This window comes from Quercus robur, chromosome 10 (genome assembly GCF_932294415.1).
Source record: "Quercus robur chromosome 10, dhQueRobu3.1, whole genome shotgun sequence".
NCBI lineage: Eukaryota > Viridiplantae > Streptophyta > Magnoliopsida > Fagales > Fagaceae > Quercus > Quercus robur.
In genome coordinates, this window is record NC_065543.1 from 19,747,630 (window position 1) to 19,760,808 (window position 13,179).

Below are 13,179 nucleotides of genomic sequence, written 5' to 3' on the forward strand. Positions count from 1 at the left end.
CATTTCATATTGAGTAAGTCTAATAATATATCCTGAACTGTGTTGTACTTATTGTCTAATTTTTAGGCTGTTGCTAAGACTGTGATGGAGTTGGCTTATGTGGTAGGATGAGAGACAATTTAAAACTTGTAGTCACATGTTATTGGAAAAAATATATTGCTGTAGCCTAAACTAGTTAGTCAGAATAAGCTCAATTTAATTTGCTTTTATCCTAAACTACTATTCTGAGATGCCAAATCATATGCATTTAGTACATAATTTGCGTGACTTGTATTGATTCATGGCCAAAAAAAGAATAAATGAACTATGAGGCAAACATACAAAGTATGGAGAGGAAGGTCAGACACATGTTTGTATAAAACAAGTAGTCACATATGAATGCAACTTTAAGTTTATTCTTCAGTACTCCAGACATAAGAACTAAAGACATCATTTTTTAAAAAAAAAAAAAGATTATGAAACTCGTTTGAGGCTTGTAGGGCAAGTTCATGTTTTGTCGGAGATATCTTGTTCTCTTACATCAATATATCTCCTTTATAGAAGTTCCTACTAACTTAGGAACAAATCTTGAATCATATTGTAGGAGAGAGGGAAGTACACTGATAGTGTTTCTGCTGAGCTCTTACTCACCTGATTCAGTATATAACTTACACCCTCCCCCTTCTTGATCTTCTATCATTTTCCAAGCCCTGCCACCAATGGTTGAGACTGTCACACCAGTCAAAATAGTACTCAACTATGTTTTTAATTTTTAACAGTGTTGTGTGTGAATTTTTATGTGGGATTGGTGTGGCAATCATGGATGCTTTAATATTTTCAATGACCAAGATTGTCAGAATTCTAAGGCGGCTTATCTAGAGAATCTGAATTCCGCATAATGAGGCCTATCTCCTTAAATTTCAGTCCTTCAGTCTCTCAATCTTCTTATTCTTTCCTAATATTCAGATGGAACTGATCGAACTTTTTTTTGGCTTGATTTTATCATCATTAGAATTCTTATGTAATTATCTTCAGCTTTAACATTACAAAGCCATTTTGCAGGAATTAAGCTACCAGTTGCATATCCAAGTTTCATTTGTGGCAATCTGGATGGTTGTGACAAACGTTTATAATTTAAGCAAATGATATTTTAGTTAAACTCTGAAGCTATTACTAAATTTTATATAGGCTGGTGTTAACATCTTGTTAAAGGAGATGATGAAAACTAAACTATTGTGTGGCAAGAACAAGAGGGTGAAGCTTGAATTTACTGATGTGACATGTTACGTTGGATCATCATAAGCTGATGAACCAATATTTTCGTCCAGATATACAGAGCTTTGCAAAGATAGCCCTGAAACTATGTGCTTCTCCTATGTTTTCTGTCATTATTACTCTGGCATGGATGAGCTGTAGTTCAATCATCATAAGCTAATTAATAAGTTTTTTTTTTGGATATAATTAACATGACTTATCTTAAGAAAAAAATTTCTTATTCTGCCACTAACTAGTCCATGATCTATACTGTTTTTCTTGGGGTACATAATCTGCAAATTTTTTAATCAAGTATTTTGGAGAACCAAAAGACATGGGGGAGAAGCAAATTTAAGTAGCTTTTGATCCAATTAAGGCTTTGACATTTGAGCTCAGAAGTGGGTGGGCATTATAAGAGCTTCTAGATAAAGCCATCTGTGGCTATAAGCACATTTTGCCAACATTAGCTGCTATTGCACAAGGGAAGATTGCTACTATCTGCTAGTGCTAGCTTTCAATTGTAAATTTTTATAGGACTACAACTGAGTTGGTCTAATCACACAGTCTTCTTATGAAAAGCAGAAAATCTCAACTCCAAAGTTTGAATCCAGACAACAATAAAATTATACAAAAAATAATTTAAACATGAAAGAAAGAAGAAAATAACATGTGCAAACAAAAATTACAACCGCCACCATACATACAAACACAAAATGCCTGGCAAAAAAAAAATTACAACCATGTAAGACACTTGAGTGTCCCTAAAAAAAGAATATATCCTACCAATGATTGATTTTTTTTTTTTTTTTTAATTTTCCCAAACATCAATGATTGAATCAAACTAGAAATATTGCAAAGCCAACACTGCCCTCAAAAACAGTAAACAATTTTTTTTACACAAATGTGGACAACCCGTTTTATCACCATCCAGAATCAGAATGACAATCAGAGGCCAACCTTCTCATAACTTTATCTTTTGGATGATGGACGTACTGAAAAAGTGACAAAACTTATGTATAGTTTCTTAGATATAGTATATTGAAATTTTCAATTATATTCAAACACGTCTATATTGATCAATACACAGTGTAGATTAATATAGATGTTTTTGAATATAGATGCGTTTGAATATAGACATGTATTGGTCAATATAGATGTGTTTGAATATAATTGAAAATTTTAAATCCCTCTAGAGTCTAGACCACCTGAGTAGCACCAGTTGATAGCTTGGGGTGCAATGTTTCATCCGAATAATTGCCATGCTTAGTAGCATCATACTTCTCTCCATCACCCCACAATGCATATGCTTCCTCACCATGAACAGCATCATCCCCTATAAGTAATAAATCATCGGGCATACGCAAAGGGATCACCAATTTTATCACAAGGCAGATGATAGTTGTGACAACAAGGTTCCATCCAATGATGAATAAGCCACCTACAATCTGTTTGCCGACTTGTATTCCTCCGTTTCCTCCATAGACTCCTCCCCTAGAGTTTGTGACAGGCAGAAAGAGGTTGCATAGTTCAGGCTCAGCAAAGACACCAGTAAGAATTCCACCAAGTAATCCAGCCACAGCATGGGTGTGGAACACACCTAGTGTGTCATCAACCTTTTGGAGTAATTTTGACTTCTTGTGTACTATCATCATAGTAAACCATGGAACACTTCCTGACAAAATTCCCATCACTATAGCTGCCCATCCTTGAACAAGACCTAAGATTAATTGAAGATAATTCAATTAAGTATAATTGCATGATGTACCCCCTCATTGATAATTGAGTAATCATAAGTAAATTAATATGGTTAATTTGAACATCATGTATTTGAAGGACCTATATATTTGACATTTTATGCATAAGGTGCAATTAATTGCTTTTGCTAAAACTATGCAACGCATGTAAGATAATAATAAAAGCATCCTCATTTTTTGTTGACTTTTTCCCCTAATAATGTAGCATTACATAGATGAATTAAATGAAAACCATGTAATGTGGTGTTAGTTGATTCACTTGACTAATAAAGTTTATTGTTGTCAATTGAATATTCCGCTTACATTGACTGAAGTGAGGTTTAACGTAAGGGATAAACTATCTCCATAATAATAATTATTATTAGAGAGAACTTAATTAAGCCAACTGATATCACGCCAATATTCCATAAGCTGGCAAGAATTCTAGATTCCATTTCCCAAAATTATTTTAGACTTGTATTTTACTCAAAAGAATCATGAAATATAATAACAATAAGGCTTAATCAATCCTATTTCATTTTGAATAGAAATAGTTTTTGAGTATATCGTGTACAAAGGGATTATGTAATAGAAATAGTTTTTAAAGTCTACATGTACAAGAGGATTATGTAAAACATAAGCATGAATAATTGTAATTTAGAAATGGACAAAGTTCAGCTACAAAATTGGTTGTAGTCTAAAACTACAACTTTACTCAATAAAATAAATATTACTATATAATCTGTGGGATGGACGAATCTCTGACCCCAAAAAGAAATTGTTCTCTTTGAAAATGGCATTGAGCCTTTAATGTTTAAGGTTTTGCTCAATCCCACATCGGAGAGAGACGCCTCCTACTTATGCCTTTTAAGCCTTTGGCCTAAGGATGAATATATCACTACTACACGTGTAGTAGTGGTACACTCACATGTAGTAGTGGTACACTCATCATTAGGCCAAAGGTTTATAAGACATGAGTGAGAGGCGTCTCTCCCCGATGTGGAATTAAGCAAACTCTTAAGGTGGACAATTCCTTCTTGGGGTCAGAGATTCATATTGATGGATAGGTTTTGCATTCGCAGTGAACATGTATATACATATTAATTTTTTGTATTTCATGATTTTTCTTGCATCAAGCAAAGATACAATTAAAAATGAAGGAAAAGAAAGATAATTTACTCAAGTTAAGGCTCAAAATTCTGATTAAAAAAAAAAAGTTAAGGCTCAAAATGAACTGACATGCAGCTTGCATATGCTAAGAGGCACACTAGCTGAAAGAAAATCATATGAAGGAGAAATTGATATGTTAGGTGTGTGTATATATATATAATTAATAACTGTAAATAAATATAAAAAAGCATGAAGAATCGTGCATAAGAACGAATTATAAACTTTGATAATAATTCAAGTCTAGTAAACTACGCAAGGCTTCCATGTTCAAGAGTACAAATTAAATAAGTCTTCAACTTTTCAAGGATTTGCACGTGAAATTAAGGACCAAAGCAAAAATTTTAAAAAAAAATCATCTGAGACAGGTACCAATTAATTGACTGGCCCTTACAAAGCTAGATAGACAGATAATAAAGAAAAAAAATTGACTACAAACCAGTTTTGATCTATCATCTTCCAATCAATTATGTGATGATTGAAGATATCATTCTCGAATGATTTTAGTTAAATAATTTTTTTAATGAATCATGTGATGTGTTTAAATAATACATATGAATAATCTTATAAATCATCATCACATAAATAATTAGAAACTAATTAAGATAGTTGATAATATCACCTGCACCGGGTGTGATGCAAACAAGGCCAGTGATCATGCCCTGGACGGCTCCAATGACTGAGGGTTTATTGAAGAAAATGACGTCTAGCGATGTCCAAATCAGGAGGCTAGTAGCAGCGCAAATGTTGGTGTTTAGAACAGCCATGGAAGAATCTATATTGGCTGCATATGGATCTCCACCATTGAATCCTGCCCATCCCATCCACAGTAACCCTGCTCCTGCCAATGTCAACAATACATTGTTTGGAGGAAATCTCTCTCTGTCTCTTTTCAATCTTGGTCCCACCTGCATCATCATTGAAAAGATCAGTCTAATAAGGTAGTAAGGGTATAACTAATTAATTTTACACCAAAATTCACAGCTGTTAAGAGTGGTTGTTTGTAATTGATCTGTGATAAAAATAACGTATGTGATGATTCATCCACATGAAAGTAATACGTTATAAATCACAATCAAGTACTTAAATAAATTATGAGAAAAGTTGTGAAATTTTGTTGTGTGTATAACGTTGTTGCCGTTCAATTAAAATTGTCACCCACTCACCATGTATCTTGATTCCTTCACGCCTTCAAATTCTTAATATTTATTTACGTGTATATATGTCTTATTATATATTACAAGTCAAACACATGACGATCATGGGGGAATGGGGATGGATATTCAAAACCAAATGGAACCTAAAATAGCAACTTTCATCAATTAATATAATACAAGATTCATTGAACATAATTAATCATATACTAATAATGTTCCATTGTACTAAGTACTAAGTCAAGGGTGAACTAAAACATTTAATCGCAAAGCAACCGGAATTATTAATATTGAACAAGTAAACAGCAAAAAGATTGTAATACTCCCGCAACACTTGCTTTTTCAACCAAGAAAATTGAAAACTCTCTCTCTCTCTCTCTCTCTCTCTCTCTCTCTCTCTCTCTCAGCTTATTGAAGTTTCTAAAAAATTGCAAAAAAATCTACTCTTATAAGAATTGAATTAGTCAAGCTCATACCGAAAAAACAAGTCTAGCTTATGAAGTAGTAATTAATCTACCAAAGAAAGTATAGCACATCAATGTTCATAACAATTTTATAATTATAAATTCATCTATCTTGCTCTAAAAAAAAATAATAATAATAATAATTCATCTTTCGATTGATTTTTAAATTTAAGAAGTGGATGGACAAGAAAACCCCACAAGCTAGACAACAAAGGCCTTCTTAAGTAATAATTGATTCGTATACAAATAACATATTGGTATGCATTAATAATATCTCAAATGAAGTGGCAAAACGTTGACCTTCTTTTTTTTCGCCTTTGAAGTGTATGAAAAATGAGTATAGAATAATGCCCGTTTTGGTAGCAGTAATGACTAGTTTTAATTTTCAAAATAAGATAAAAATTGTGGTTGAATTTTTTTTTTTTTAAGAGAGTTTCAAACTATGATATCCACTCCTAATGATAGTTTTTCTGTTATCTGACCATGACACCAGTCAGTTTTTTGTGTAGACGGAAATTGAATTTCAAATATTTTATTCAACCATAAAAAATTTTACTAGTTAAATTAACTGAAATCTATTTTTAATATGTATTTTGTTTGAATACTCATAATGCAAACAAATATGTTTAATACTATGTTTTTAAAAAGAGTAAATAGTGAAAGAATTAGAGACTCCAATTAACTCAATTAGTAAACTTCTTTATCTTTAAATAAGAATTTAAGCTTGAATTTAGTTTATACCAAAAATTAATTAATATCCTGATAGATATATATATATATATATATATATATATATATATATATATATATATATATATAGAGAGAGAGAGAGAGAGAGAGAGAGAGAGAGAGAGAGAGAGAGAGAGAGCTGACCCAGTAAGCAGCTGTGAATCCACCAATCCCAGAAGAAAGATGAATGACATAACCACCAGAATAGTCCATGACACCCCAATGGAACAAGAACCCACCACCCCACAAACTGAATGCTCCTACAGTGTAAGAGAAAGTAAGCCAAAGTGGCACAAACATCATCCATGCCTTAATATTCATCCTCCCCAACAAAGATCCAGCTAAAAGTATCAAAGTGATTGCAGCAAACACACACTGAAACCACACCATCGTTGCCATGGGGTAGTATGGCTGAGCCATAGCCGTCTCTAACCCACCAGTACTATTATACTGCGCAGTTTCAGGTAGTGCAGCCCATTTCAAAAGGAACTTTTGGCCTAAAGCTGGTCCGGCTTTGCCCCAGAAGGGAAGGAGCTTATCACCAAAGGACATCTTGTATGCCCATGTAACCCAACAAATTACCACAGCTGCAAAAGCATATAAAGCCATGAAAGCTGAGTTTACAGCCCATTTTTTCTTGACAACACTACCATAGAGTATGACAAGCCCTGGCACACTTTGTAGACCAACCAGAGTGGCTGATATCATTTGCCATGCGTTGTCTCCTTTGTTCAACCATTCTGGCACTGCTAGAGATGTGCCGGATTGGTAAGCTATTGGTATTGGTGGAGTACCCATGTCTATCTGTGGCTCTCTAGCAACAATTAAAACAAGCAAAGCCAACCAAACTCTGTCTCTGTGTGTGTGTTAAGGAGTTGCAAAGAAAAACTGTAAAGAGAGAGGAGTTATAAAGAAAGAAGACTAGCGTGAGCTTTTAAAAGTCTAAGGTTATGGTATAGAGTACTACTATAGACTTTGACATTTACCCTTTCAACAATGGACTTAGCACTGGTACTTCGATGGTGACACATTGCAATGAGGCTTGGATCAAACTTTACCTTTGATTAATTAACTAATTATATATTAAAATAAATGCTAATAATAAGTTAAATAATAATATAATTTTTTTTTGTAATTCAATAAATACTTTTTAGTGTTTCTAATTATTATGTCCAAGTTCAAATCTCCTGTCTTACATTATTGTAATTATTGAATTATTAAAAAAAATAACTTTGTGATTTATATATTCTTCCCTCTCCTAGCTAATAATTGAATTATTGAAAAAAATTATGTCAATGGATACAATGAATCTGAAAAATTGTGATAAATTAATGTTGTGATAACATTACTCAAATGTTAAAATTATACTTAACATCATTAACTTTTAAATAGTTCTAAAAAATACTTTTAAATAAATAATTTTTTATAGAACTTTTTAAAAGTTAATGATGTTCAGTAAAATCTAAACAACTCGTTTAATAATCAACAATTGGGGGCATTGGATCTGAACCCATGATGATCCCTTTTTGCGTACTTTTATGATTGTAATTTGCAAATGGTTCATTTTAATAGTTATTAACATATTATTGTAGACCATGAAATAAAGGAAGGAACATATTATATATGGTGTAGAAGATTGAAATTAAAGACGGTTTTTGTCGTATTGGCTAGCTTGACTCATTTAAACACTAAACTAAAGGGACAACTGTAAGTAAGAAAGAGACACCAATATCTCGTGAGTTCATATTTGGAGTTGAATCTCAACTCATATGCAAAGAACTGAATATTCTCTCTTTCGAATCCTTCAACTATTCACGGCGGACACAACGTGTAGGCCATGACTTGCATTTACTTTTTTCCTAATAAATATAAAGTATACTCGCATTCAATTTTTCTCCTTGGATTCTTTCCAAGGTTTTCTTAATTAATTAAATGATCAAGTTGTTTGGAATGCTATGAATTTTGCAGAAAAGTTACAAATTAGTCATCACATCTTTCATGATTATTGTAACAATAAAGGTGGAATCAATAGATCCCATACACTAATACTTGGCATTGTTTCTCAATAAAAAATAAAAAATAAAATACGTGGCATTATCACATATTATCACATCAATTTGTAACCCAAAAAAAAAAAACTATAATTAATGCATCTAGCCTTACTCATGCATCCATTAACACATTCTGCAAGGGTCATGTTAAAAAATGCTCTTAAAGTAATTTTTAATCTACATATATATAATAATAAATAAATAAAAGGTGCTTCACAATAATTTGAAAAAAAATTGACAATTTATATTTTATACCTAATAATATCCTTACAAAATTTTTTAAAGAGTTAACAAAATATAAAAATAACTATCAATAATATTTAAATTATATATATAAGAATTATATTATGCATCTTATTGTATATCTTTAAATATATCCATGCATATGCATGGGGTTGCAAGCTAATAAATCATAATAGAAAAGTTATGACACTACTTTTATAGGAAATATAAAAAAGATGCCAACAATATTCATTATTTTATCATTCTTCTAATAAAATGTTTTTAAAAATAGTTCTTATACCAATGTCCTAAAGGCGTTGGTTAACATTTCCTTATATATATACTAGTCGTAAACCCATGCTATTGATAACTTCCCTAATATGAAAAAAAATATATATCAATATCATAGTATAATTTATATACCAAACCAATAAAATCTATCACTTACAAAGTAATAAAATCTATCACATGTACTGAGATATTGTGATAGCCAAGAGCTTGAGATTTGATAATAGTTACAATTTAAGAGGAAAAAAAAATACTAATACCAATAATGATAAGTCCAAATCCAATATAATTTGATTTTTTTTTTCTATCACTAATAATTTGTTATACCTAAAATTTATGCTAAAGATGACATTAATAATTATTCTCAATACCTAAAAATCATATGTAATAGGAACAATATATATAAAAAATAAAGAAATTGTTAACAAACTTGGAGTAGTAGTAATTAAATTTGTAGTTGTTTATCTAAAAATAAGAGTAGGACTTACAAAATAAGTATTTTTAAGTTATTAATATATAAGGGAAATAATGTAGACAATCCAATATGAGTCAACCTATTTTATAATTTTTTTTAAAAAATCTAAACAATTGAAGAGACGTGAAGGTGGGAAAGTAGTTGGTAAAAAAAAGTTTTAAATTCCTTTTGCATTTCAATTTGTGAACCTAATTTCACTTTCCTCTCTTTTTTTCTTCTATTTTTTTTCCTTCTCTACGGTTTTTAAATTCTCTAATCTCTATTTTTTTTTACTCCTATTTGGAATTGTTCTTATACACACTTTTTTTTTTTTCCAGTGCCTTATCTTTTATTTTCCCAATCCTACATGGCTACATCAATACAGCGTCTCCCTTCTCTCTCTTCCTCACTCTCTCTTCTTAGTTTCACTCACAAAAACAATAAAAATGTCATTTTTTTTACCCCAAAAAAATAAAAAATAAAAAATCTTGCACTCCTTTTTTCTTTTTCTTTTTTTTGTCAAAAGATTTTGCAGAAGTATTCATCTTATCATTATTTCAGACCCAAACAACTCAATAAACTGTAAAAAGGAAGGATTAAGATTTTTGAAATTAGACCAAGGTCAAATCAAAGTTGAACCATGATGACATCATAATTAATTGAAAATATAAATAAATATATTAAATTAGTACAAATAGAAAAATTAATTAAAATAGTCCAATTAAATATAGAGAGATATATTTCTTTATATAATATTGGTCAAAATCCATATAATTTTTAAGATATATGAACAAATATGTCAATATCAAACCCAAATCTGTACCTAATAATAATAATAATAACAATAACAACTACATTTTTTTAGAATATTATAATTATAACGTGAACCTAAAAATAACAAAAAAGAAAAGAAAAAGAAGAACACGTTAACAAAAAAAAGAATAAGAGAGAGAACATGATAGATGATACATACATATCATTATCACATGGGGGAGGGACTGAAAATTGAAATGAAATATAGTCTAACAATTTCAACTCCCACCATTCAATTTTCCACAAGTTAGTCATGTAGAGGTAAGGACGAAACAAAAAAGGGTAAGAAGAAGAAAGCACAAATCAAATTTGAATAAACAAAGAATTCAATCCTTACGGCAGGTAGCCTTCTTCTTCTTCTTCTTTGTTTTCTTCTTCCTCAACTTTGAACAAAACCATCAACGTTTGACAGATTTCATGGTGGTTGAAGCTTCAACAATGGTGATAAGGTGTTATGAGCCCGTAAAATACCTTTTTTATATAAAATAAAAATCGTCCCCTTTTTTTTCGTAGAACAGATCCTTTGTCATCCTTCTCTTATAAAACTACTCTTTTCTAAAATGATCTAAGTATGAACATAGTGGGCATTTCAAGAGCAAAAATAATCTTTCAGGTCTTTTAAAAAAAAAATCAATGTATTTATTGTTTTGGGTTTAAGATGGGTGCAATTTGGCAATTTTTTTTAGTGGAGTTTTTCCCATACTTCAGAAAATAGAATCAATTAATTTTTTTTAAGTGATTTTCACTTATTCCTTTGAGTTTATAATACAAATACTGTTGTACTACGTTAATCTGTACCCAATTTTTATATTTGAGGAAAGGGTATCTGACCTTTAAACTTGTTTTGGCTTCATTGGCTGGTGTTACAAAAAAGAGAAGTCTGCTACAAATGGTAAATTTCGGAGAGGAGAGAGTGAGGAAAAAAGAGCATACAATGAGAAAGATATAAAAAAGAAGTGAAGTTTTATTTATAATGGCGTAAATACACTTTTAGTCCCTATATTTTGGGGTTATTTTTATTTTGGTCCCTACATTTTTATTTTACCACTTTTAGTCCCTAAACCAATTAACGCATGTTATTTTAGTCCTTTTCGTCACTCAACTAACAGAAAAAGCTGACATGGCAAACGGAATGCACTGTTGACACAATAAATGCTGACGTGGCAAATAAAATAATATTAAAAAATTTATTTATTATTTAATAAATGCCAAGTCAGCATAAAATAATAATAATAAAAATTTTCATTTTTTTCTAAATTATTTTAAAATAAAATAAGATAATTAAATTAAAAAATTTTATTTCTTTCATTATTTTTTTTCTGAAGAACATGTTTATGTTCCTTGGGTTCATCCCCAGAAATTTTCCTGAGAAACAAACACACAAAAAAACCCAAAAAATTCAACTCAAAAAAGAAATTCAGTCCTCATTTTCAACCCCAGCAAAATCATCAAATCCCTAAGCCATAAGCCCAGAAAGTTCAAAACCAGAAAATCATCAAATCCCAGAAACCACAACCCACACTTCTTCAATCACCAAACTCACATTGAAACCCAAAACCCGACCAGGACAACTTCGTCACTGCAGAACCTAAAACCTAGCAACCCATAACCTAGCAACCACTTCAACAACTTTGTCCTCTCGCACACCATCTCCGCCACCGCAGGCTTCACCTCCACCCAGATTCTCCACCGTCGTGAGCGTGCTATAAACCGCAGCCATCTTATCGGGATCGGAAGCCATCTCATCGGGATCGAGAAGGTGGGTGCTGGGTTCGACTTGGTTTGTTGGGATCTGGCCTCTCTCTTCGGCTTTGATCGGTGACCGTTGGTGGGTTTGATTGGGTTTGATCGGATCTGGGTTTAGAGAAAGAGATGACTTCTCCACCTCTCTCACGCAAAGCGAAGCCGATACGATCGGTGAAAACCCCTCAGTCCTCGCCGTGTTCGAGGATCACCATCGCAAGCTTCACACCACTCGGTCTCCTCAGTTTCTCGACCTCAGGAACCAGCGCAGTCTCTGGTCCGATTCCGATTACAGCTCCGTTGTCATTATCGGTCTTCTTGATACCAAAATATGGCTAGAGCAGCGTAGCTTTTTTGATAGGAATCTCAAAGCTTGTTGGTGGGTGTTGGGTTCGACTAGGTTCGTTGGTTGGGATTGCAGGGTTTGTTGCTGTTGTTGTTGTTGTTGGTCTGATCAGTGATCGTTTCTAAACATTTGGGGTTTGGGGTTTGCTGGAGATTTGGTTTTAGCATTTGCTGGGAATTTTGCATTTTGAAATTTCTTTTTGTTTTTTAAGTTATTAACTTGTTGTGGTATTGGAAATTTCTTTGATTATGGTTTGGTTTGGGAGTGGATGAGTTGGGTGCTTTGTTGGGTTTCTATTCTTTGGATGGTTTGGTTTGGGTGTGGTTTCGTGTGGGTTTTCCTGTGTTTGCTCTTGTTGATGCTCTTTGATTTGGTTATGTTCATATTTTTTTTTTCTTGTTGGTTTGATGTTCATGTTCTTTGATGTTCATGCTCTTTGACTCTGGGTTTGCTCTTTGATTCTAGGTTTGATGTCGTTACTGGGTTTATTTCTTGATTTAAGAAGAACATTGAAGAACAAGTTCTTATGTTCTTAGATTTTTAATTTTTATATTTAATTAAAATTAATTTAGATGCTGATGTGGCATTTTTTAATGTCAAAATAGATTTTTTTTAATTATTACTTTAATGTGCCGTTAGCCACGTTAGTTATTTCCGTCGATTAGTTGACGAAAATGACTAAAATAACACGCGTTAATTGGTTTAGCGACTAAAAGTGGTAAAATGAAAATGTAGGAACCAAAATATAAATAACCCCAAAATGTAGGGATGAAAAGTGCATT

General features: G+C 32.0%; 2 protein-coding genes across 2 annotated transcripts in view; both read right to left on the minus strand.

Annotated features, from left to right (window-relative positions):
• Positions 1 to 7,478, minus strand: part of LOC126701389 (ammonium transporter 3 member 1-like) — an 88,871-nt gene extending 81,393 nt beyond the window's left edge. The window contains exon 1 of the mRNA XM_050399467.1: positions 7,325 to 7,478. The gene's annotated coding sequence lies outside the window, so the exon portion shown is untranslated. The remainder of the gene's footprint in view (positions 1 to 7,324) is intronic.
• Positions 1,834 to 7,327, minus strand: LOC126701388 (ammonium transporter 3 member 1-like). Its single transcript, XM_050399466.1, has 3 exons — positions 6,625 to 7,327; positions 4,756 to 5,041; positions 1,834 to 2,950 (listed from the first exon to the last, which is right to left on the minus strand). The coding sequence occupies exons 1-3, from the start codon at positions 7,276 to 7,278 to the stop codon at positions 2,430 to 2,432; spliced, it is 1,461 nt and encodes a 486-aa protein (XP_050255423.1). The 5' UTR covers positions 7,279 to 7,327; the 3' UTR covers positions 1,834 to 2,429.
• Positions 7,479 to 13,179: the final 5,701 nt, after the last annotated feature.